This window comes from Pholcus phalangioides, unplaced genomic scaffold, assembly GCF_987345545.1.
Source record: "Pholcus phalangioides strain wild (caught in Gottingen) unplaced genomic scaffold, Ppha-v1.0 ptg000013l_1, whole genome shotgun sequence".
Taxonomy (NCBI): Eukaryota; Metazoa; Arthropoda; class Arachnida; order Araneae; family Pholcidae; genus Pholcus; species Pholcus phalangioides.
Window position 1 is genome coordinate 17,066,895 of NW_028301606.1, and position 25,046 is coordinate 17,091,940.

General features: G+C 35.8%; 3 protein-coding genes across 4 annotated transcripts; 1 reads left to right on the forward strand and 2 right to left on the reverse strand.

The window, feature by feature from the left end:
• Nucleotides 1-1,206: 1,206 nt before the first annotated feature.
• LOC149078680 (major facilitator superfamily domain-containing protein 6-like) lies at nucleotides 1,207-15,231 on the reverse strand. Of its 2 annotated transcripts, none has more exons than XM_089240822.1 (5): nucleotides 10,780-11,042; nucleotides 7,657-7,745; nucleotides 3,725-4,975; nucleotides 3,481-3,627; nucleotides 1,207-2,910 (listed from the first exon to the last, which is right to left on the reverse strand). In XM_089240822.1, exons 2-5 carry the CDS (start codon nucleotides 7,721-7,723, stop codon nucleotides 2,783-2,785), a joined length of 1,593 nt encoding a protein of 530 aa, XP_089096948.1. In that variant the 5' UTR covers nucleotides 7,724-7,745; nucleotides 10,780-11,042; the 3' UTR covers nucleotides 1,207-2,782. The 2 variants fall into 2 exon arrangements, with proteins under 2 accessions (XP_089096948.1, XP_089096947.1); XM_089240821.1 differs by lacking the exon at nucleotides 10,780-11,042 and adding an exon at nucleotides 14,522-15,231 and having other exon boundaries at nucleotides 2,611-2,910.
• Nucleotides 15,232-17,409: 2,178 nt separating this feature from the next.
• Nucleotides 17,410-22,881, reverse strand: LOC149078681 (uncharacterized). Its single transcript, XM_089241241.1, has 15 exons — nucleotides 22,796-22,881; nucleotides 22,617-22,685; nucleotides 22,150-22,358; nucleotides 21,547-22,036; nucleotides 20,768-21,444; nucleotides 20,278-20,625; nucleotides 19,849-20,189; nucleotides 19,412-19,754; nucleotides 19,205-19,327; nucleotides 18,943-19,105; nucleotides 18,625-18,848; nucleotides 18,419-18,518; nucleotides 18,120-18,307; nucleotides 17,924-18,027; nucleotides 17,410-17,782 (listed from the first exon to the last, which is right to left on the reverse strand). Exons 1-15 carry the CDS (start codon nucleotides 22,808-22,810, stop codon nucleotides 17,493-17,495), a joined length of 3,684 nt encoding a protein of 1,227 aa, XP_089097367.1. The 5' UTR covers nucleotides 22,811-22,881; the 3' UTR covers nucleotides 17,410-17,492.
• A 690-nt stretch (nucleotides 22,882-23,571) lies between these two features.
• On the forward strand, nucleotides 23,572-24,462 carry LOC149078682 (uncharacterized). Its single transcript, XM_089240506.1, has 3 exons — nucleotides 23,572-23,752; nucleotides 23,845-23,948; nucleotides 24,090-24,462. The coding sequence occupies exons 1-3, from the start codon at nucleotides 23,709-23,711 to the stop codon at nucleotides 24,377-24,379; spliced, it is 438 nt and encodes a 145-aa protein (XP_089096632.1). The 5' UTR covers nucleotides 23,572-23,708; the 3' UTR covers nucleotides 24,380-24,462.
• Nucleotides 24,463-25,046: the final 584 nt, after the last annotated feature.

The window sequence follows — 25,046 nt, forward strand, 5'->3', positions numbered from 1 at the left end:
TTGCTTATTTCATGACCAGAACTCTTACATAAGCTGGTAATAGCTGAGTTATTGAATCGGTTTGTTCCTGCATTCTGATGTTGGCCACAGAGTGGCAAGGGTCTCACTTTCTTCAAATCAAGAGTTCATGTTTGATTTGACTCTATAGCTTCATCTCTCTTATTATAGCAGTGCCTGAGGATCTCTAGATTTCTATTGCCTGTCTTTATAATTGAGGGAAGCAATAGTCTTTCTCTTTATACAACCTCTTTTTTTTGTCAAAAACTCGGCTCTCTAGATAAAACCCAGTTTTTAATTGGTTTTTACCTAAGCTATGGGTTCCACATAGGATCTTCATGGATTTTCTTGGAGGTGGGAATTACTGATATACATATATTTTCACTTACTATTAGTTTTTTTTTAAGAAATGGGACACAAATGAGTTTAAAAGATGCTAGTTTAAATCAAGTGGTTTATAAGTTTTAAATGTACAAAAAAATGCTATATCAGAAATGACAACATGGATATGGGGCTGAACAAGTTAAAGCCTTCTGTTAGACTCTGTTCTGTGTATATCGTTTTAAAAATACTTTTCTAAGCTTTTTCTTTCTTCAAATATTCATATTGTGGGAATGTAGAATCATTTTTTTCATGTCACAAATCGTAATGCAACTAACCTTTGGAAATTTATTAAACTTATAATTCAAAGTAAAACTGTATACTATGTACTACATTTCATGAGATATAAACCATACACTCCACTCTTTTATGATAAAGTTTAACTTTTGGTTAGAAGTTAATTTCTGATATGCTTTTTTTTAGTTCACACAAACATAAATGCATCATCAGTATCAATTCTAAGTAAGTACTTGTAATGTGATTTCAAATTCCAATGAACAATAAGAGTGTTATAAGTATTATTATATCTTATCAAATTTTATTTCATGTTCAGATAATGTTTTGCGGGTTATTTTTATGCTGTGTATGAATGCAACAAATTTTTCTATGCAGTGATTGAAAGTTTATCAGTCATTTATTCCATTGCACAGTAACTTGTCAATTTTTTTTTCTGTCATTGACATTATTGATGTGTTTATTTTTTGCAATTAAACTTATTCTTTTTTAAGTAGACTGATATTTGACTTCTATCAATATACATTTTTTGCTAAAATTATTTTCAGTTTTCTTTGATTAAGATGTTAACCAATAACTAAAAGAGTCACTTTTCAAGAATCCACTGTATTTGGATCAAATAAGTATACAAACATTGAGTAATTTTTTACACAAAATGGAGGTAGCTTTTTAACAATTGGGGAAAAAACAAGTTTAAAAAATTTATGTAGTGTATAAAATGTTTTTTTCGAGTACAGTCAGCCCCACTTACGTAGATATCAACTATTCCGGCACATAGGCCCTAGTATCTGATCAAGCGGGGAATCTGATTACGTGGGATATACGATTACAGTTTCATACCATAGTATAGATTTTATATTGAGGAAAATATACTATAAGTATATATATAATTACATTATCTGAGTGGAATGAATTAAATATCAGTTATATTAAGTTGAAAATACTAATAATATACCAATATCAGTGCCACACGCAGCTAGAATATATACTGTGATATATATAGGACGAAATGAAAAACAAAACTAGCCCAGTGCTGAGAGAGAATCAACAAAAATGAAGTTTCAAAGAGAAAATATAATTATCATATGTGTTTTTATATTTTCCTGAGTTTTCAAAATCTTTGCAAATTCCTTTGTTTTCTGTCTAATCGTGGTGAGGTTGATTGGGAATTTTTTGGCTTTTGAGCATAAAACCATTGCAATAGAAATTAGTCAACACTGTGAAAATTAGATTTTGTTTTCTGATCAAAAGCTTCCTTTCTTTCACAAATCTTCTTCAATTTCATACACATATTACAAAATATGTATATGAAACTACACAAGCTTGAGAAATTCAATGCTCTTTGACGATTTCAATTTGAGTTTTTTTATATTATTATTATTATTATCACATTCAAAACTTTCAATCCCTCCTTTCTTTTTCCTTTTGCATAATTTTTTCTAATTTTAATACATTGCGTGAAGCCATGGTGTTTCTGTAGATTTTAAAATTTTATTTAAAAAATTTCTTTTATTTAAAAAGTTAGCGCCCTTTATATAAACAAAACAAAGAACAAAAATGGCATAGTTAAATGTACTGAAGATAACTTTGACATTACAGATCTTTCATAAATTTTAACTCTCCACATTTCACTTAATTTCCTGAATGTTTAATTCAATAAAAGTATTATATACATAGTGGTTGATATGTGTTTACAGTTATTGTGTGAATTTCAATATTCAATAAGTGGGGAAAAGTTTTAGAAATTATCACAGCGGGAAACAAACATTGTCTCTATGAAAGAAATTTTGGATCTAGAGGATTTTTTTATTGGTGTAAGCAGGGTATCAGATTATCCGTTACCAGATTAAGCAGGGCTGACTTCTATTTATCTTTGATGTAAGTGTATAGATTTGACTCACAATCAATAGTTTCAAATTCTGTTTCCCAAAATTGGGTTCAGGAATTAATTTCCAAATTAAATTTGACTGGTAATTGAACCAGGAAAGAAAAAGAAAAATCATTAAAAATGTATATTTGATTTTACTCTATACAAAATATCTTTCTTTGGCCTCTAGGCAAAAAGATGAAAAACGACAAATGTATTATTTTCATATATTTTCTCTCGATGAAGAGGTAAGACAACACAAAACAATGATGTGCAATGAATCTTGTGGTTTGGCGTCAATAGTTATGTGCTATACGTTTGGTTTGGCTGACCTTGATGCAAAAGTCCATAAGCTCTTGAAGCACATTCAACCTCATTTGAAGGAGAATCTGATGGTACAGATTTCTTGGGCTGCTCAAGAAATTTTTCTCCTAAAATTCAAAAAATTACAATACGTTAATATAATTCGGTTTTTTTCCGTATTCAGTGCAATATTAATATATTTATTAATTCCACTGGTAAAAGTTATTGTAATAATGCCAATTTACCAATAATCATTGTTAACAATCAGCATCATTATTTGTTCAGCGGTTATAAACTGTTACAACAACATTTGATGATAATTTATCATAAATTAAATACCCAATTTATGGTTTTGTTAATATGTATTTTGTGACTGATCCGGAAAATATACACAGATTTCGGCTGGACAGACCCCTGGGTATAGCACATGGCCCCCAGGCTAGGATCTTTTGCGGGGGCCCCAGAAGACTTTCATGGGCCCCTTTATGATGAATTTATGCGTGAAAAAAAAATGATAATCATCCCGGACCCTAGGGCTGGAGCCCTGTCAGCCCCACCCTTGTGGGCTATACTTTGTAGTGCTAACTTATTTTTGTTACGCTACAGGAAAGGTTCACGGCATTTGATTTATAAATAATTACATTACTCTACTTAGAGCTATCAAAATAGGGAATTTTTTTAGTTTTTGTTTCTCTTACTTGGTTTTGTGAATTTTTTCAAGGTATTTTGAGCCAGAGGGAATCCAAGAGATCCGAAGAAAGCTATCACAGATGCGCATAGAAATGTCTTCCGGCCACCGATCAGGCTGAATCCTACTCCACCGAGTAAATTACCCGTTGCAATTCCTGCAAACACAGGAAAAATAATATAATTATACCAATAAAATTACTATTAGCATGCAATTTGTCGAAAAAATAAATAAAAATATAGACGATTCCTCACCTAATCCTTCGAACGTACCCCCGAGGAGTCCTTGCACAGTCACTTCCGTTCCAGGATACGCAACTGTTCTGGCGTAAGACGTCATAGCTGCGTAAAATACGGCATATGCTGGCCCTTGAAGCAGTTCAAGGGCCAAAGTCCACCATGGATCCGTCATGAAGTAGTAACCCAAAAACCTCACACCATAAGCGAAGAATGCCATAGTGACAGTGTTGACGTGTCCGAGTTTCTTGATAAACCATCCGGAGAAAAAAAAAGCGGGTAGTTCTCCAAGGAAGCACTGGGAGCCAGAAGCCAAGCCCAAAAGTAGCTGACTGGCTTCCATCAAACGAAGATACCAGAAGAGATAGCAACGGATGAGACCAGTCAGTGCTCCTAGAGCGAAGGTACCCCCAAGGAAAACCAAGATCCTCGGATTCCTGAGAAGTTTTTTCAAGTTAGTACACATGGCTTTGGAGACCATGGAGTTCTTTATTTTCAAATGTCTTACAGCCACAACATCGAACAGCATCAAAACTGTGAGAATGTAGAATCCCGGTGAATAGTCATAACTATTGGAATTTCCAGTAGCAATATTGTTCAGGTAGCCAGTCAAACCAGCGAACGCACCCCAGCCAATGACCCCCCATAATCTCTGCTTACCATACAAGTGGGCTTTTCCTTCCAGAACAGTATGGCACGCTGCATCGGTCAACGTCACGGCGACGTTGAAAGATGCCCAGGCACCGATTATGAACGCCGTGAATAAACCAAACTGGAGCGTTGTACCATCGTCGATTCCTTTCAATGTAATATTACCGTACTGATGGCTAACGTTGTCGCATAATTGTGTGCACCATGACAGCATCTTCGGGTCACCAATGGAACAAGGCGAGGTTGAGTTATCATTTAGTGATTGAGAGGTGTTGGCTAGTGGCGAGCAATTTCTACACGTTTCACAGAATTCCGCGCACGAATTTAAGTAGGACGTCGAATTTGTAGTTTGGTTTGAAAGACTGCTGCACGGTATGATGCCAGAACTGCCCTTGGAAGCTGGAATGAAGTTAAGTCCAAGCATCGCAATGATTACTACGAATAACAAGCCAACGAGCATCAACTTGACATTCCTGAAACGATCCGCTAAGGCACCGAATGTCGGTTTCGTCACGATACCCAGGAACGACAGGATCGTAAAAATTATCCCTACTCGCATAGCCGATATTCCGAGTTGCTTTGCGTACACAGGGAGGAATGGTATAGTGCCTGACAAAGCTGAAAGTACACACAAAAAGGAAAAATTACTTCTCAGATTAATGAACATAGGTAAATCACATGTATTGTGTAAAAATCCGTTCAATAATTGAGGTAAAAATGTGGGCATGGATCCGGGATGACCCAATTTGTAAGCAGCGTCAGAGATTCCGATAGAACATATCGAGACGAGCGTTTTGATGTATAGCATGGGGGGGGGGGGGGAATCTCTGAATATAAATATCTAAGGCGTCTATAAAAGTATTCAAGGATCTAATAGTGTCCATGTCTACAGGGCCGCAACTGGATGCTCGGTCACCCGGGACAAGCGTGCATTTTGACGCTCCCTTGTAATGTTGAAGGAAAGGTTTCAGAATGAAATTTGCGCCCCCTCGGGTCCAGCGCCCGGGGCACGAGATCCGCCTGCTCCCCCCTAGTTGAAGCCCTGCATGTCTAAAATTTTATTAAAATAAAATGCCAAACCTTTATTTGTCTATGAAAATCTAACCCTTCCCCCATATGCGGAGATACGAGGGGTCCCGAAGGCCCGCCCCCTCCCATGTGACAGGGATGGACCCGACTGACCAAATATATAAGAAAATCACTGATACATCATCATCGTGCCCCCGCCCTGTTATATATCAAAACTTTTGTCTCTCTATCTAAATTCTTTGGTATCAAATCTAATGTTGCGTACCCGTTGGGATACCCTTCATGGACAAACTTTTATGATACAAGGAACTTTTCAGAAGCATTCTGTCTTTGCAAGCGTTATCATGTTGAGGGGATCCGAAATTATTATTTTTTTAATGTTTCACGCTATAAATTTGCGGAAAAATCAATACGGGGGAACAGAGCTAAATGTCCTGGCTTAAGCGAGGGGGGGGGGGGATCTAATTCAAATTCAAACCATGGAAGTATAAATGCATTAAATTACTCAATTACTCATCAATATTTAACGCAGATTATTTTTTAAATGTCATAATTCAATCAATTTCCTGAAAATTCAGATTTTACTATGAAATATAATTAATTTTAGATTACCGTTTTTCGTGTAAAAATCATACACTTAATTACACACCCAATAATTTCAGCAAATGCAATGCATCCTCCTCCTCCTACGTTCGTACTTGAGTATCGTATATATGGGACGACCAACAACTTTCAGCCTCCCCACCCCCAATGTTTTCTTCGTGTCGGCGACCCCGCACTAGTGTTCTTCTTGCTTTGAAGAAAGAAAAACTATCAAGAAAAATTTTTGCACGAGTTTTTCTTGATAATGAATTCAATATATAGTTCTCCTTATTTTGCTCAGATAACATTCCATCGCATTTTGCAGAGAGAGAGACCAAACTTGATTTGAGTCGTTTTGACGTAACATATGCGTAAATAGGGAGTGTTGTCCGATGATCAGCTAAAAGCGCGATGCGTTTCGGTGGGGATGGATGAATTTTTAGATCACCCTGAGCTGCATATGCTATTTCTTCAGATAACCTTGTGTCCTGTCTTGTTCTCTTTGAAAATATAAAAGTTCGTTGATGTTGTTGCGTATGGAAAAAACACAGAATAAACGCCAGAATTTTTTTAAAAATAGTTTTGTTTATGTACAATGAATGTTCTTCTAAAATCTGCTTAAGAAAAAATATATAAAGAGGCTCAGCCACTTTTCCCTGTAATTTATTCTGTTTTCCCAACAAACGGAAATGCGTTTTTTGCACCCACTTAAAAAGCCATATATCACAGAACTACCCACAAACTGCGAATCGTTATATATGAATTCCTTGGGAAGCATCAATGCAGAAACTTCGAAGAAAAATATTATTTTTCACACTCAAAGATACAAATAACTTTAGAAATCTACGGTTTCACCCGTTTTGGTTATTTATGCAGTTATAAAAAAAATAAATGAAAAATAGTTTATATAATCTGCTTTTGATTTTCCGATGGCAAAATAAGTTCTAGTGTTTACCGTAAGCTTGAACTGAAGCAGGGCCGTAGGGTGACTTCTCGGGTGGCCCGGGGCAGATTTTTTGCATGGGGTCACTCTTGAAAGGCTTATTGTTATGCAAAACAAATGTAAACTGTTGTGCGGCCCAGTGGCATGAATGAATGATCGCCAGAACTCTGCCAGTGGATTTATCCCGTTGCCGAGGTCTCTTCCAGCCCATCTTCGTGACAGAGTCCAGAACGGGGAGGGGGAGCAGTGCCCCCAGCCTAGTTACGGCTCTGAACTGAAGGATTCATGGTTTAAAAAAGATATAAATATAATTGGGAAAAGGGGATCGTTAATAATTATCAGTATTGTATATGTTAATTCTAGCAGATGATTTGCGATGGCGGGAAGAATTAAATAGCTGAAGAGCAGCGAACACAATGAGAACAAAGTTTTGATTTCCCAACAAATGTTGATGGTGGCACAATTTCAAGGATGTCGTAAGACTCGGTTACGCCATCAAGGCTGTTATTTTTTTTCTTTAATTCTTTGTTGAGATCCGCATCTATCTTTGTACGGGCCGACATCGGGAAGTTTGGCTTATTTACAAATAAAGTAATGACTCCTAGCTGGATTGTTTGTTCTGTTCTTAGCGCGAGAGGCTGAACTTCTCTTTTTCATGGACTGCTTGTCAACATCTGCAAATTAGCTAATTGAGGCTGTGGTGATAAATCACACAATGAGGATTACTTCTTATTTTACGTCTTACCTGCATTGAAGAGGAAAAAGTGGAGTTTCACTGGAATCAGGTCTTTGTTCACTTGAAAAGCACCCATCTTCCAAGATGTTAGAATGAGTCTGAATAAAAAGAGAAAAAAATGTGATTCACACACACATTCAACTTTGATAAGAAATTTACGATAAGAAGAAAAATAGATTATCTTCCGAGTTTCCCAAGGCGGAAATTAGGAGAATGTTAGGGGGGTTTCTGGTGCTGCAAACTCTGGGCAAGTGAGTACCCAAATTCTTTGTTTGTTCTTTTCTAATCTCGAGAAATTACTTTGTGGGGTTGAAAGGGCTCCAGCCCGGGGCGATTCTCATCATTGTTTTTTTTTTCACACTATAAATTCACTTTAGAGGGCACCTTGCAAAAATCTGACCTTGGAATCCACCAAAGATCACAGCTTAGCATTCCCTGCTGCAGGAGGTAATGGCTAAGGCCGAACCAAAATGCACACTTGGCCCGTATGGTAGTCTATGTTTGTTTCTGGTATTACGGCCCCTTTCGCTTTACTCGACATTTCTGTTGTCAAGGTATGGTTCAAAAGAGTGACAGAGCGTGGTCTCACGTGAATTTTTATCATTCCATACCAAAGCCGCTTGAAAGTTAATGCAGCTGTTAATGCGGGTTTGTTCCTTGAAGATTTATGAAAATTTTGCATATCACAGCTCTTGAAAATTTATGAAAATTTTGCATATCACAGCTCTTGAAAATTTATGAATCTGAACAAAAGCTTAGGGTGCCGCCCTTACAACTTGCCTCCCGAGTTCACCGCATCCCTTGCAATCTCACTTCTGCAGCCCTGTATTTGAATATACTTTACGTGTATTATTATTATTTTAGACATCGCGCGCACGTCACCAAAGGTGTTATATTTTTAAATGAGTTATCTTTAATAAATAGAGGCTATGAACGGAATCATGGCATCGCCCATAAATTTTGATTAAACGCCATAGATATTTAGAACCAGTAACTCAATCCATCATCTTACCCTTTTCCCAAGGCCTTGAGTTTTCAGTTATAAATCTGTCTAGGCCAGCTGAGACACTCGTTTCTCCAAAATGATTTTTTGTGAGTATGGATTTTAGGGGTGTATTCTTAATATAGAAATACTTCTCTCCAAGGACTTTTGACGTAAAATATATAACATGAAAGAGTGCACAACAAATGTCTTTGACTTTCCGTCTCACAAAAATAGATGACGGTATGATTTCACTAAATAACTATTATACGACAGTCCTTCAAAGTACTTTCTACAAGTGTAATTGGAAATATTTAACAAGAATTTAGAAAATAGTGAGGTAACTAACTATCCAGGTCAAAAATATTGCCAGGGAGGGGGGAACAGAAATCCAGAAAAGTAGCAGAAATTCAGAAAAGGCAAGAAATTTATAGATATTATTGCCAAAGCCCGAAATTGGTCAATTCGCTAAGGGGCCGATTTTTCGCGAATCGGATAATGTCGTTGGATATTGAACCGGCCAACGTCAGAAACCTCGGCAGTTTAGGCCGGGGGCCTCAACTGCCGAGGGGGGGGGGGGGTCCATAGGTTAAAATTTCCGAGAGTGAACATTTAAACAGGCAAGCAGGAATTTCTGGCTTTGATAGGCGACTCAGAAAAAAAAACACTTAAGCCGAAGGCTCATAATGCTCTTAATATATGTATAATATAATATACAAGATGCATAGCTAACAGGGCGTATGTTAGTATTTTACTAGTGAACCGTTGATCCTAGAGGCATAACTTCCAATTAGAAAAAGTATCCAACTCCCGTGTAGTAGTCAGATATATCATTCATGTTGCAAGGGGCTGTATAGTTATTAAAATAAAAAATAATAATATAACTTTTTATACCATCCCGTGTGCTTGAAAACCAAATTACAAAGTTGTTGCCCTGTCTCTTCTAGCACGAAAAAAAAGTCCCATGTTTTTAAGTGCAATATTTGAATTCGAAAAACGGAAGAAAGAGTTTGCGAAAAACAGCATTATGTTAAATGCGAGTAAAACGATTTACCCGCATTTAATGCTGCTTTTTCCCTAATTTTCTCCGTTTTTCGAATTCGAATACATATATTTCATTGAATATTGCACTTAGAAACATGAGATTTTTTTCAGTTGGCATCAGGAGAGACAGGACAACAACTTTCTAACTGGGTTTTTGGGCACATCGGGTCGGCATAAAAAGTCCTTTTTTTTATTTATTTTAATAACTATACAACTCCTTGTAATATGAATGATATATCTGAGTACTACCAAAACCTCTTAGATACTACATCTAGGTAGGTACGCGAGATTTGGGTACTTTATCTAATTGGAAGTATGCCTCTGGAAACAACGGTTCACTAGCAAAATACCATACGGCCTGTTAACTATGCACCCTCTATATAGCGCTGGTACTTATACACTAGACTGACCTTTACTTTCTAAAAAGATTGTTGTATTTCTATCAATAAAAATCCATCTATATCAGTTTGTCCCTTTTTTGATTTAATTGATGACATACGGAAAAGTTGAAAAATATATATATATAAATACATAATTAAAGAATTTTCTCAGCTTTATTAGCGAAGCTAAAAAATTTATCACAAAAATAAAATTGCTTAATGTTTGTCCAGGTCACTTCAAACGACAATCTAAAATATTACTTTTATTAAAAGTAAAACCTTCACAGGAAGAATTTCTTATTGATTATACCAATGGGCAGTCGATGAGAACTGATCTTAGATCATTTAGACTTACAGTAACTGATCTTAGAGTTTTTAGAGTAATAATAATAATTTATTATTAATCTAAGCAACTGGTAATATCATATCGTTTTCATTAACTGGCATATTTTTCAAAGCCCGCGTAAACAGAACGTCCCGAATCTACACCGTAAATAATTAATTTTCTTTAAAAAATTAAATTCGGTAACTAGCATGTGCGAAATGTAATTAAAACATGGAAATAAGTGCAATAAGAAGAAATAATTATAATAGGAGGAAATAAATCAGAAAAAATTAATTCTCAAAAAAAAAAATTAAATAAGAATTTCTAAGACGTACTCTGAAATGAGTACCATAACAATTATTATTTCTTAAAAAAATGAATATTAACAATTATTGACTTACTTATTACCAAATAAATTCGTCGCTACTCTATATGTTTATTGCCTTTGGAAGTTTTTTTCCTCTGCTCTCTGCCAGGGATACCGAACTTGAAATAACCGCTAATATATTTATTGTGAAAAGAGTGTTATCAATCGGGGGTTCTTATTAACAAACTCTCTTCTATGTGGTCAGTCCGGCAAGTAGAACTGCAGCGTCTCAAGGGAGTGCTAATTTACGAGCGAAGAAAACCCGTACAACGCTCATTATACAATGATCGTATCTGCGACCTTCATCGTTTTTTTCTGAAGCTGATTTGGTACAGATAAAGAGCTTTTCACTTGTATTTGTCCACTTCCTTGGAGAATTTAGATACAAAAGATTTTAGACAGGACGTCGGCTTTTGGATTTTCCCGCCCACTATCTCTGCGGGGGTTCATAAGAATAATGAACTCGTTCATAAGCATAGTATATTTTCCCTATTTCTGAAAAAAACCGGAATTTTCTTGTTATTTTTTTACCACCGATAAGAGGCGATTTGAATTTAAGACTTTCTATAGTATTCAGATTATGTAATTTTTATCTGCGTAAAAACGCGTATCGCGTTATAAGAACAAGCCATAATGAACAAGCCGTATGAAAATGATTAATCATCATTTTATTAGTACGTATTATGAATTCGTGTGAATCATAATGATTCATTATGATGATCATGAATTATTAATGATTCATATACTCATGAATATCTATGGCATTCGAACACAATGAGATTGTTTAGATAAAGAACTCGTTCGAAACTTCATTAATTAAGTAAAAAGAGTATGTAGTAAATTTTATTTAATTCACTACTTATTATTTTATATTCAAATTTAGCTTAATTTATTTTAACATCTGACATTCAGAAATGTAATTGACTAAATTTAAAAACATGACTGAATAACTTCTCTGATATTGCGTAACACACTTCTTCATATAAACCAGTGTTTCTCAACCGTTCTGAAAACAAGGACCAGTAAAATGCCTGAACCAATTTGACGGTTCCGTAATGAGGGACACAATTAATGTTTCTGTAATTTTCGTTGTCTCGATTTTTTTTTATAAATTTGTCAATTTTCTTCAACGATAATTATTTGAATTTGTAATATTTTCTGAATTCGTGAACACGCAGCGTTTTCATGATATAAATTATATTATGGTAATTATTGCAAAAATTATAAATATTCATCTCATATTTTTCAGGGGTTTAATGTTTCGTCCTCAATATTATTCTTTTGAAATTCTAATTACGATTAGTGATTGTGAGTACTTCTGACAATGGTTTTTATGATAATTGGTGATGTCCCGTATTTTACGGATTATTATTTAAGACCCAATTTTATTCTCCCTAATGAATTATGGCCATTAGGTCATATGAATATTTTTTTTCTTGGAATACATTTTTGTTTACTGCAATTTGTAGTAATCTTAATTTCCAGACCCGATTTCATACTTTAGCAGGTTATAGCAAATTGCATTTCAAGGTAATGAATTGCAATTTTTAGCGAAATTTAGTGATACATTTAGGATTACAATTTCCTGCACTCTCCTCGATGATGTTAAGGTGCACCAAAGTGAGAAGGCATAATTTTATTTGAACCCATATGCAGGGGCGTCGGAAGTGTTTCGAACCTGTGGGTGCTCGTCTTGAGTTCTATGTAGGAAATTTCGATTTCTGAATCAATTCTGTGGGTGCTCGGACCTGTTTTACAAACTTCCGTGGGTGCTCGAGCACCCACAGCACCCCCGGCTCCGACGCCACTGCCCATATGGATATTTCCCATATCAATTACAACGGATGAATAAGTTTATCGAGTCTGCCTGTAGACCACCTATGCCGTCATCGCGGACCATAGGTTGGGAAACACTGATGAACTAGAAACGATGATAGAAACTTCTATACTCAGCGTTTCCAAAAATGGGCAATGTAATAGTCTGGGGGGGGGGGGGTGATAATAGCTACTGGTTTAACATAGGATCCTATGGGTCCGCTTGAGTAGGGGGAGTTGATGAGAAAAAATAAATTTCCGAAGAAAGCGGTGACGGAACAAAAAGTTTGTACAATTAGAACTAAGGTCTCTTTCACACACACACCGGTTTCGTCCGTATGGAAGTCCCATGCAAGATGCCATCTCGTCTTTCTTCTAGTGATTGGAGAGCAGTCACCTGAAGAAGGAATAGGGCACTTTCGAAAAGAATGGGTGGACGGTTGCAGTCGGTTAAAAAGTCTCGCTACAGAGAGCAACAGGCCTACAATGGCACAAATATTCAATCATTACACTTCAATCACTTCACTTCTGAAACATAGATGGCAGCACTGAAGAATCAGACACAACATTATACACGCACTCAGACTGTTAGGTACACACACACACTCACATTTCCAGCACAATTCGCTTGGTGGTAAATTGCCCATGGCGATAGGCCGGAGTTGTGCTCGGTTTGAAAGAAAGAAAGGTTGCAGCCGGTCAAAACGCGGCCGTAAAAAACGCCTAACAATGACACAAACAACAATGACCGGAGGGCAAACCATGACGGCATCTTTCGGAACGGTCGGAACCGGTGCGTATGAACAGGCCGATAATAGAAATTACCAGAACAGGTGTGATAAAGTCCCGAAAGAGGGAAAGAAGGAACAGAAAATAAATTGGAAAAAGTGTGAAAATTATTTTAAAAAAGCATTTGTTCCTATCTCTCACGTTCTAAACACACTAAATTCATAGAGAAAATTTCTAATTATAGGAACCCCAGGGCTTAGGTTCTCTTTACCTCTCTCCGCTAATTATTCAAGAATGTATAAAGTACAGCTGTCAAAATTGTTATGATCAGAGGTGGATTTATGGCACTCGCGGGCTATTCAAATTTTGCAGCCTTTCTTACGTTATAATTTTATGTTCTTGACCACGAATAGCTTAAATTTTCCGCCCTGGGCTATAGCCGCTTGTCCCTCCCCCGTAAATACGCCACTGGTTATGATGTAAAAACAATCAGCATGTTATATTTTTAATTACTTCATATATATTAATTATTAGTTAATTTAGATATTAATTTTATTTTTAAACTTTTTATAAGAAAATTAAGTTTAATTACAGGGAGTTTTGAAAAATGTAATAATCTTAATTGGTACATGAGGATTTTACTAATTAGAAGAGTAAATAATATTTTGCCTGATATCATTGCGAAATGTTCGCAAGGTGGTTGCATTAGCAACTCCGGTCTATCGCCATGGGCAATTAACCACCAAGCGAGTTCAAAAGATTAATCAGAACGTTACATCAGGCCTACATGCAGGCGCCTAGCTTCATTCCGTCCGCAACGTTTGACTTGTACAGACGTATATTTTTCCGCTGAGCAACCGGGAGTTGAGATTTGGTATCCAGTCCGATTCCCGGTCAACGCAATATGGTGGTTGTTATATTTATCTTCTGAAGACGACACCCACAGTGTGTCTAATTGCATTAGGAATTTCGTATTTTTACGGTGTATTTGATTTTTTCTTGGTAATTTTTTTCATGATGTACTTGTTTACTGATTTCGATAAATAGATCTAATAAGTTTTTAAATCCAGTTCACGTTACTAGCGCCCGTTCTGCAATTCATTCTTCAGATCAGCGTAACAAAAATCATCCTTATTCACAGGCAAAATAATATTGAGTAATTATTTGGCTCAAATCTAATTTACTTTATGGTGAATTAAACTCGATTGATTTAAGTCAAGAAAGTAACTTACCTGATGAATGATTCGGTAATCCATGCAAACTTTCGGAGAAATTCCACAGAACGGTTAAAAAGTTTTGCACTAGCACAATATGTGCTGGTTTGTATTATTGCGGAGATATTTCGGAGCACAAATGAAACAGATTATTGCGATTTCAAATGTTCGCTATATATCCTTTCTTCCGAAACACAATTTTTTTTTTTCACCGCGGAATGCTCTTCTGCAGACTGATTGCAGAACTTTTGGATGCCGCTGCAAAGAGGCAAAACCCTCGGACGAACAAATCGAGGAGGTGGAGTGTTTTCGAGAGACCTATGCCAAGATACATTCACATTCATCCTTGGCCTAACCAAAGTAAAGAAACCGAAGTGGGACATTTGCCAGGAGAAAAGAAACAGAGAGAGAGAGGAAAAAAAAAATGAGCAAAAGAGTAATGCTGTCACATAACTGTCCGTGATCTTGTTCCTTTCGAAAGTGTAGTTGTTGAATAATATTACATTAAATGTATCCAATCGGCACCGCTTTCTCGTCAGGATGTGACACTTATTTTCTCTGAGAGGAAAAAGAAAATCGGGAAGTTATGGGCCGGAAACATATATCGATAAATTGCATCAAGTCCCATCGAGGAGTGTCGTTCTCAACAACAGGGTATGACGATCGTTATCCTCTCGGTATCAGACAGACAGACACCAGACAGTTCTGAGAAAACTCTCCAGCTCCTTCAAGAGCACCGAGGGGGAGACTTTTATCGACCTAAAAACAAACCGCTGACTTATTATGTGTAGCATTTCTAATTTTATTTTTCACAGGAGTGCCCTTGGCAACAACGAGTAACACCACCAACGTGCTCGGTGAGATGCGTCGTGCAAAATCTATACGTTATTCACAAATTACATTACTCTGATTAGCCATGGTAACCAATGTAGGAGTGAGTGTCTATTTCCCGAATTACAGTAAAACCCCTCTTAACGGACACCTCTCAGATACGGACTCCTCTCTTTTCCGGTCGAATAATAATTTCCCCTTGTGTAATAAAAGTACAAATTTCAAACCCCTGATTAACGGTCAGCCTCTCTTTTATGGACGAATTTTTTTGTCCCGTCGGTGTCCGCAAAAGTGGGGTTTTACTGTAATTGCAACCGGCAATGGCTCGTCTTATTCTTGACATTTCTGACAATACAGCTACTGCATTCAAAATGAAAGCATTTTTTTAATGAAATTCGATGGGCTAAACATGAATGTGAACATTAATTCTGACTTGGCTATACGTGCTTTCGTTGTAATTGCATATTCGATACACTCATAGATGTATGGAATCACAGCATAGATGTATAGAAACATATCGTAAAATTAAATAAACGTGTTTAAAAACACCGCTGATACGTAGAAACACCATCAATACAGGGTGTTTAAAAAATAATCACCCGATTTGAAATCCGTATATTACGAAAAATATTGAACACATCGATGCTTAAGATTAATTTTATATTACGTGGCTAATCATAGTTTTTTTACAAACAAAATTAAAGGTGCTCAATATGTCCACCTTGGGATGCACGGCACATGTCTATACAGTAGTCAAATTCATCCCAAACTTTTGCGAGTATGTTTGCATCCACGGCTGCTGTTATGCGTATCTTCAGTTTGGCTAATGTAGCTGGAAGGGGAGGCACATAAACGTAATCTTTTATAAACCCCCAGAAGAAGAAATCGCACACTGTCAGGTCCGGCGATCTTGGAGGCCAGTGATGTTTAACTGAATCGTCAGGTCCCATACGGCCGATCTATCGTTTAGGAATGCGCTTGTCCAAAAATTCTCGAACGCCTAAGCTCCAGTGTGCTGAAAAATAAAATCATCCCAATCGGTTTCTAACTGTAGGAAAAGCCAATCTTGACAAACACTGAAGTGACGTCCGAAGGAAGAGCGTTAGCGCTACCTGTCACCAACTGCGTGAAACTCGAGATTTGCCTCTTTCTACCTATACATTATTCTATCAAAGCGGATTAAAAGCTGAATAGTTCTGATTTTTTTAAATCGGATGATTCTTTTTGAAACACTTTGAAACACCCTGTATTTAGAAAAACCACCACCGTTAATCTGCAGAGGGAGAAGAAAAAGCATTAAGGCTAGCTGAAAAATTACGTAAAAAAAGTAGAGCTTAAGAAATTGACACAAAAAAAAAATCATTCGTGAATTTACAATAATTTTGCTGGTAATTTTTTCCCCAATTTCATTGCAATGTAATAAGAAAAAAAAAATTAAGACTTTTTTTCTTTTTTTAACGTACGTTACGCTAGTAGTATACGCAGCGGTATACCGCGCTTTTTTGGCACGCTCCATCTCCGGGGACCCTCCGTCTCTAGGTATTTACTGAGATATAGTATGATATGGACTCCGAGGACCCTCCGTCTCTGTGTTTATCCCCACTTTCGGTATCTCGAGCTTTTGTCTATTCATAGTTATTTTATTATTTATGTTTCAACTATTACTTTTTATTTCATTCACTTGAAATTTTTTATACATTTCTATTAAAAGTTTTTAAAAGTTTAAAAAGTTTTAAAAATATGTTTTAACGTACTTAATTTTTTATACATTTATTTTTGTTATATTAGATTCAAGATTATTTTTACCGACTTTTTTTATGTTTTTTTATTTGAAATTTTTCACTTTAATACATTTTTCAATTTCTATACAAAGTTTTTCAATTCAACTCTTTAAACAAATACTTTTAAACTGATTCTTTTTTCTATATATTTGTAATATATTAATTCAATATTGTTATTTACTTAATGTTTTCTTCATTTCTTTAATACTTCTTATATTACTTTTATGAAATTATATGATACATATAAAAAATAAGAGAATGCATGCAAAAAACCCACAAGACAGGAAACAAATCTATAGCAAAAATAATTTATTCATGAAATAGGAGCGTATATACATATGGGAGATAGGGGATTTTCCCCTATTGTGGAAACATTATCAATATCCGTAGGGTAACGTGGAGAAGTCATCCTTCAATATTCTTTTGTCGTAGACAAGGCCATACTTCTTCTCTTCAACTCTAGTGAGAATTCGTCTTCTTTTAACCTCTCTGGTTATCTTATATTCGTCTCGAATGACGACTTTTGCGGTGAAGTCCAGGGATTGAACCAGGGCATTCATCGTGTCGTAATTGAGGATTTTTGAATTCCTATAGTTCAGTGTGAAACCGCGAATCTTACAAAACACTCGTCCATCCGACCTTCTATATGCATAGTTTTTTGCTCCACCTATAAAATTTACGAAAATAGAATAAAAACGTTGACAAATATCAGTTTTCCCTATGGAAAAAAATATTAATGACACTTCATTCAAATGAGAACCTTTTTTTTTATGGATTAAATATTAATTTTTTTAAAAAAGGGTATTACCTGATACAAAGTCAGTAATCGTATGTCCATCAAGTTCATCTGTGAACTGTCCAAGAAAATCACCAAGTGGCGGGTCGTTGGCCCCGTTACTGGCATAGATTATTCTGAAATTTAAAAAATAAAAATCAATAAGTAAATGATTGCTAATGAAATTAAACAGTTTCATCAAAATTTTTATAATATGTTAGCAACTTACGAGTCTGTATCAAAATACAACAAGGCATCTCCTAGCTTCTCCATCTCCGAGTATAACTTTAGCCGAGCCCACGCTGTTGTGAATGTAGCGAGAAAAATATTTGTCCTATCTGTTTGGGGTGTGCAATCAGTCTTGTACTGCCAATGAACAGCTGCTATGTTTTCGGTTGGTAGATACAAGTCCTTAACCTGCAAAAGTTTTTGGTTTAATGAATGAGTATTTGAATTTTTTAACTAGTTAAAATTATAACTCTGAATGTTTTATAAAACTATGAAGAATAATCTAAAAAACATATTTACCTCTATCGCAGTATCATTCATCATCTTATAAAAATCGGATGTTTTGGTTACATACGTCAATTGGGTCTTGTTTTCTTGCATTCCCCAGCGACCCCAGAAGCTAAGAAAAAAAACGTTAGTTTACCAGTGATTCTATATGATCATGAAAAAAAAGAGAAAAACATCGTGACTTTTATCAAACCATGTATGATAAAGTTAAAAGTTACCTATTTAGACATAACTTTGCCACCTGGCGTCGACCTGGATTAACCTGGATGTTTTTGGGATCTAGCTCTATGTCCTCGACTTGCTTATACTGGTTAATGTATGCGGTTTTCTCCTCGTTTGTCACACAGTTAGTCGGCCAACCAGAGGATTCCTGTTTGATCTTGAGGAAAGCATTGATGTAGGGGGCGAATAGACCCTCCTGCGATTGCTCAAAATGGTAAACCTGGAAAAAACAATTTACGGATTGAAAACAATATCACATTATATGGATTAACGTTAAAAACTACAAAAAAAAAAGTGATGAATAAAACAATTACCTCGTATATCTTCTTCACAATGTAGCCTTTTTCAATGGCCTTTTTGATCTCTTCAGAAACCCATGTACCTGTGAGACTCCTCTCTACATCATTGTGCTGACATTCTTTAGATAATGTTTCAACACACGAACGACATAGGGGAAAAGTCAGTTTTCCATTAGACCTAGAAAAAAAAACATTTTTTAATAAATGAGTAAATAAATATTTAGAAAAAACACTCAAATAATAATAATTTAGAGGGGAAAAAACACGCTCTATTTACCTGTATGGGAGAACGGGTAGGTATAAACCTCTGGGTGCTAAAACCTTGCACTTTACTATACCGAAATATGATGATAGGTCATCGAAATCTTCTGTGACAATCCGTGGATGTCCGACCGGATATCTGGAATGGAAAAAACCATCGATAATCTTTTTTTTTAATCTATACATTAAAATTTATTTATAAAAAAATAATTAAAGTACTCACTTGCAGTACTTATTGACCCACGGGTACAAAGACGTGAAGTCAATATATTTTGCAGTGCCTTGATAGAAGAGCTTGGTAGCATTGGTCCTTCCACCATAGAATGCGTCTCTGGGTTCTAACCTACCAACAAAGTTGAAGTCCGTCAAGAAATTTTTCAAATCTGTGTCCGTTTTTTTCTGGGCACTGAAATCGTGCTCCCATATAATTTCAAGATTGAAACCCCCTTGTCGTAACTTTTTTTCTTTCTCTATGGTCTTTTTGTGGAGTTCCCACATATAATTTTGTGTGGTAGGATTCATCATGTCTTTCTCGAAACATTGAGGACACCCATGCCAATAGCAACCTTAAAAGATATAAAAAACAATAATTAGTGAAAATAGTTCAGAAAATAAACTAAGAAATGTAGTAAAACAAAAAGTAACTTAAATGTCGCTTACCATGAAACAAAAATATAGTGTTTGTTTCGACACAGAATCCGTCCACGCTGAGTCCGAGAATTCGTTTTTCTCCTGTTCCGTTTCTTGAATGATTTATTTTCATGCCATTTTTGTGATTGAGATATGATAACCATTCAACGCCTAGTCTGCTGCTGTTCGTTTGGTTGACATAGCCTGATACAGGCACCATTCCAATTGACCCCTCATCAATGTATTTAGACCTATAGGTCGCCATACAGGCCGAGGCAATGGTCAGATATTGGAAGGGGTCAACACCCGTTAATTCCAAGAACTCATCTCGAAACTTCAAACAACATCGTCGAAGAATATCAACGTCTGACCTAAAAGAAATTAGAAAAATAAAAATATTCATTATAGCTTTGGAAAACGATAAAGAAATAAATCATATGCAGCACAAAAAAAACTTACTTGCAGTATTCGTACATTTCGTCTCGGAAGACGAATTTTTCACATTTTCTCTTTTCATACCAGACGTCAAATTTTGCTTTGATGTCGACAGCGTAACCTTCAGGATTATAGAACCTTTTGTCGGGAAGCGCTTCATCATAGTCCTGATTTTCTGGTCGGTTGAAGAGATGGGGGAAGAACCCTTTCTTCAACTCTTCAAAACCAAAAGTCTTTGGAAATTTGGATAAGGCCATGGGGAGAAAGTTGAGACTGTCTATAATTCGAATATTTAGACTGTCCAGACGCAAAGCCATGATCTTGGAGCCGCAAGGTACAACAGATGGCTTGATTCCTTGCTCCAAGAGATATCTATAAAAAAAAGCATGTAAAAAAAATTTAACATTAAAAAAACCACATAAAATGCATGCATGTATATAAACATTGAACTAAATATACATATATATATGAGAATGATATATCTAAAAATTAGAGGTTTGACAAAAAAACTTACTTGAGCAAAAATTGACCATCGAACCCCTTCATGTTGTGTGCGATGGCTGTAAATCCCTTATGTTCCTTGCAAAAGAGCCAGATGCAGAAATCAACGATGGCGTTGTAGCCACGAAAAACGAACTCCGTTCCATCTGAATATTGTGCCATAGCAAAGTTGATAATATGTTCGCCGGAAGATTGGTCTGTTTCAAAATCGAAGAAGATGAGTTTTTTCGATGGAGACTTTGGATTCTTCTTCTTGAGGGAGCACAGATGACTTTCATCGAGATAGAAAACTTGACAATTATTGCAATATTTTTCCCCACAGACGTGCTCACCACGGGGTCGCTCTTGTTCTACGAGAAATTTTTTGCAAGATTGACATTCATAAAATTGCTGACAGTAACTGGCATTCTTGCCCCCAAAGTTCTTATGCCTAGCAAAACAACCATCTGATCTACAAATTCTATGGCAGTCTTTGCAGTGTTGAGCGTGAGTGGTGATGCAAGACTCGTCGAAGCAGGTGTTACATCTCGTAGCACATTTATGGTACTGGACATGGTCGTAGGCCTTATCGCAATCCGGACAGTAGAAATTAGTGCCGTGGAAACCCTTGGGAGATGTAATCAGATCATAATGTCCATTGTGAAGCAACAAAAATATTTTTTTGTCCTTCCTGGATGTCTTGAATACAACCTGTAAAAATATATAATAGTATCGATATATTAGCTTTACGTAGTTTTGGCTTAAACATAAGTAAAAAAAAAATTATAGTCATTCGATAGTTAAAACCAATACCTTATAAAATTCCTCCAAGGACTTGACAATTATCTGAACGTCTAGAACTGTGGCAAACTTTTCGATTGCATCAAACCCACAGGGACCTATAGGAACATCGGCTTTTTGATACAGGTCCAGGGCCATCTTTTTCTGTATGTTTCTTCTTGCGTCTTTTATGCTAGAAAGTTTAGGATGTTTCTCAACTATGGCGTTTCCTACGATGATCGCGCGTGCGCAGCACAACCCGTCTTCAGGAATACATATAACTGATTTCTTTGCTAATCTATCTGTTGTGATGTTAGTGATCTTTCTTCTTGGAATTCCACCTCCTCGCGGTAGTCGGACTGTGATGACGTCAAATCTCAGGGAAGGATCGTTTAGTGGGATGGAATTCTTGCTTTGCAACACTTTCATTATAACTGCCAGAAATGATTCTATCGTGAGCGAGGCCTTAGGAACAAGACCTGTTGATATAGGCTTTTCAAAATTATCGGAAAGCATTATAATTCTGGAAAAAAAATATATTCAAATCAAAAATAATCAATTTTTCAAAAGTAAAATCAACTATTCAAATAAAAAATAATTCCTCAAATTATTCTGAATACTTTAATAAATATTTACCGAATTCTGTCATCTGAATGTAGTCCACGTGTTGTTTCGTCTATCAACTGCGATAATAAGGCTCGCAAAAAATCCACTGCTACTATTATCAGGGTTGATGGGTCTGTCAAATGTTCGGTCTTTATTCGAGCAGTAAACGTAACCTGGTCCGCGTTGAACCGAAGGTTTTTCTTACGGGACTGTTCATGTAATTCGTATGGTTTTTTGACCTACAGAACAAAGCGAAAATATGATATCAAAGCAACAAATAGAATAAAATCACAACACACAACATACAAGAAAATACAATAATTCAAAAAAAAAAAAAAAATCTTATGTAATCATCTTTGAATGTCCCTTCTAATCCAATCTGATTTATAGCTTCCTATAACACAGATACAAATATTAAATAAATGGCTTTTTTTTTTAAACAATATTATCGAAAACAACAGCATTGAATTTTTAAAAATAATATTGTACTGCCATACCTTTTCTACATGCTCCATATCGATATCATCAGGAAATGGATCAATCACAGATTCAATATCAAAATTGTCCTGTAGGAAGAAAAATACAAATTTAAAATGGATGTCCCCCTTAAGGCATTTTTTTAAAAAAAAATACCTTTTCATCGACAGACTAGCTAAAAGCATAGATATGAACTTACATATTGATCTTCCATCGTAGTCAGAGTCTAAAGATTTCGAGAGATGTTGTTACTCCGAATGAAGAAAAACGAATACGATCTTCTAATCGCGCAGTTTATTATATTGGGTCCGATAACTGAATTGCAGCCTCTGGCGATCGCCAACACCGATAATTACACAAATTTAACGCGCCAATCAGCAATCACAACTGATTGACTGAAGTCATTGTACTGCGCGTTAGGAACCAAAGAGCTATACATACATTACTACTGTTAGTAACAATCAACTGACGAGCTGGGATGAACAATTCTTTCTTTTCCAATTTATTATTCATTTTTTAATAAAAAGTCTTCTATATATCAGAAATCCTTTCAGAAATATGCGTATTTAAAGTAAGAAACGGCGATTTAGAGTTTTTCAGTATCTTCAACATATGTCAATAAAATAATATAGATGGCAGTTTAAGGGACACTATCATGGCAAGAGTGACCCCCCCCCCTTCTTCCCTCCCTGTTGTTGGTCGGAAGTTTTGTTCGCCGCTAGGGGCGCTGATTGCGAAATGGCGGGATAGTGAATTCTACGAGAAATTTTTTGCAAGATTGACATTCATAAAATTGCTGACAGTAACTGGCATTCTTGCCCCCAAAGTTCTTATGCCTAGCAAAACAACCATCTGATCTACAAATTCTATGGCAGTCTTTGCAGTGTTGAGCGTGAGTGGTGATGCAAGACTCGTCGAAGCAGGTGTTACATCTCGTAGCACATTTATCGTAGCACAAACTTTTGCAGGTTAAGGACTTGTATCTACCAACCGAAAACATAGCAGCTGTTCATTGGCAGTACAAGACTGATTGCACACCCCAAACAGATAGGACAAATATTTTTCTCGCTACATTCACAACAGCGTGGGCTCGGCTAAAGTTATACTCGGAGATGGAGAAGCTAGGAGATGCCTTGTTGTATTTTGATACAGACTCGTAAGTTGCTAACATATTATAAAAATTTTGATGAAACTGTTTAATTTCATTAGCAATCATTTACTTATTGATTTTTATTTTTTAAATTTCAGAATAATCTATGCCAGTAACGGGGCCAACGACCCGCCACTTGGTGATTTTCTTGGACAGTTCACAGATGAACTTGATGGACATACGATTACTGACTTTGTATCAGGTAATACCCTTTTTTAAAAAAATTAATATTTAATCCATAAAAAAAAAGGTTCTCATTTGAATGAAGTGTCATTAATATTTTTTTCCATAGGGAAAACTGATATTTGTCAACGTTTTTATTCTATTTTCGTAAATTTTATAGGTGGAGCAAAAAACTATGCATATAGAAGGTCGGATGGACGAGTGTTTTGTAAGATTCGCGGTTTCACACTGAACTATAGGAATTCAAAAATCCTCAATTACGACACGATGAATGCCCTGGTTCAATCCCTGGACTTCACCGCAAAAGTCGTCATTCGAGACGAATATAAGATAACCAGAGAGGTTAAAAGAAGACGAATTCTCACTAGAGTTGAAGAGAAGAAGTATGGCCTTGTCTACGACAAAAGAATATTGAAGGATGACTTCTCCACGTTACCCTACGGATATTGATAATGTTTCCACAATAGGGGAAAATCCCCTATCTCCCATATGTATATACGCTCCTATTTCATGAATAAATTATTTTTGCTATAGATTTGTTTCCTGTCTTGTGGGTTTTTTGCATGCATTCTCTTATTTTTTATATGTATCATATAATTTCATAAAAGTAATATAAGAAGTATTAAAGAAATGAAGAAAACATTAAGTAAATAACAATATTGAATTAATATATTACAAATATATAGAAAAAAGAATCAGTTTAAAAGTATTTGTTTAAAGAGTTGAATTGAAAAACTTTGTATAGAAATTGAAAAATGTATTAAAGTGAAAAATTTCAAATAAAAAAACATAAAAAAAGTCGGTAAAAATAATCTTGAATCTAATATAACAAAAATAAATGTATAAAAAATTAAGTACGTTAAAACATATTTTTAAAACTTTTTAAACTTTTAAAAACTTTTAATAGAAATGTATAAAAAATTTCAAGTGAATGAAATAAAAAGTAATAGTTGAAACATAAATAATAAAATAACTATGAATAGACAAAAGCTCGAGATACCGAAAGTGGGGATAAACACAGAGACGGAGGGTCCTCGGAGTCCATATCATACTATATCTCAGTAAATACCTAGAGACGGAGGGTCCCCGGAGATGGAGCGTGCCAAAAAAGCGCGGT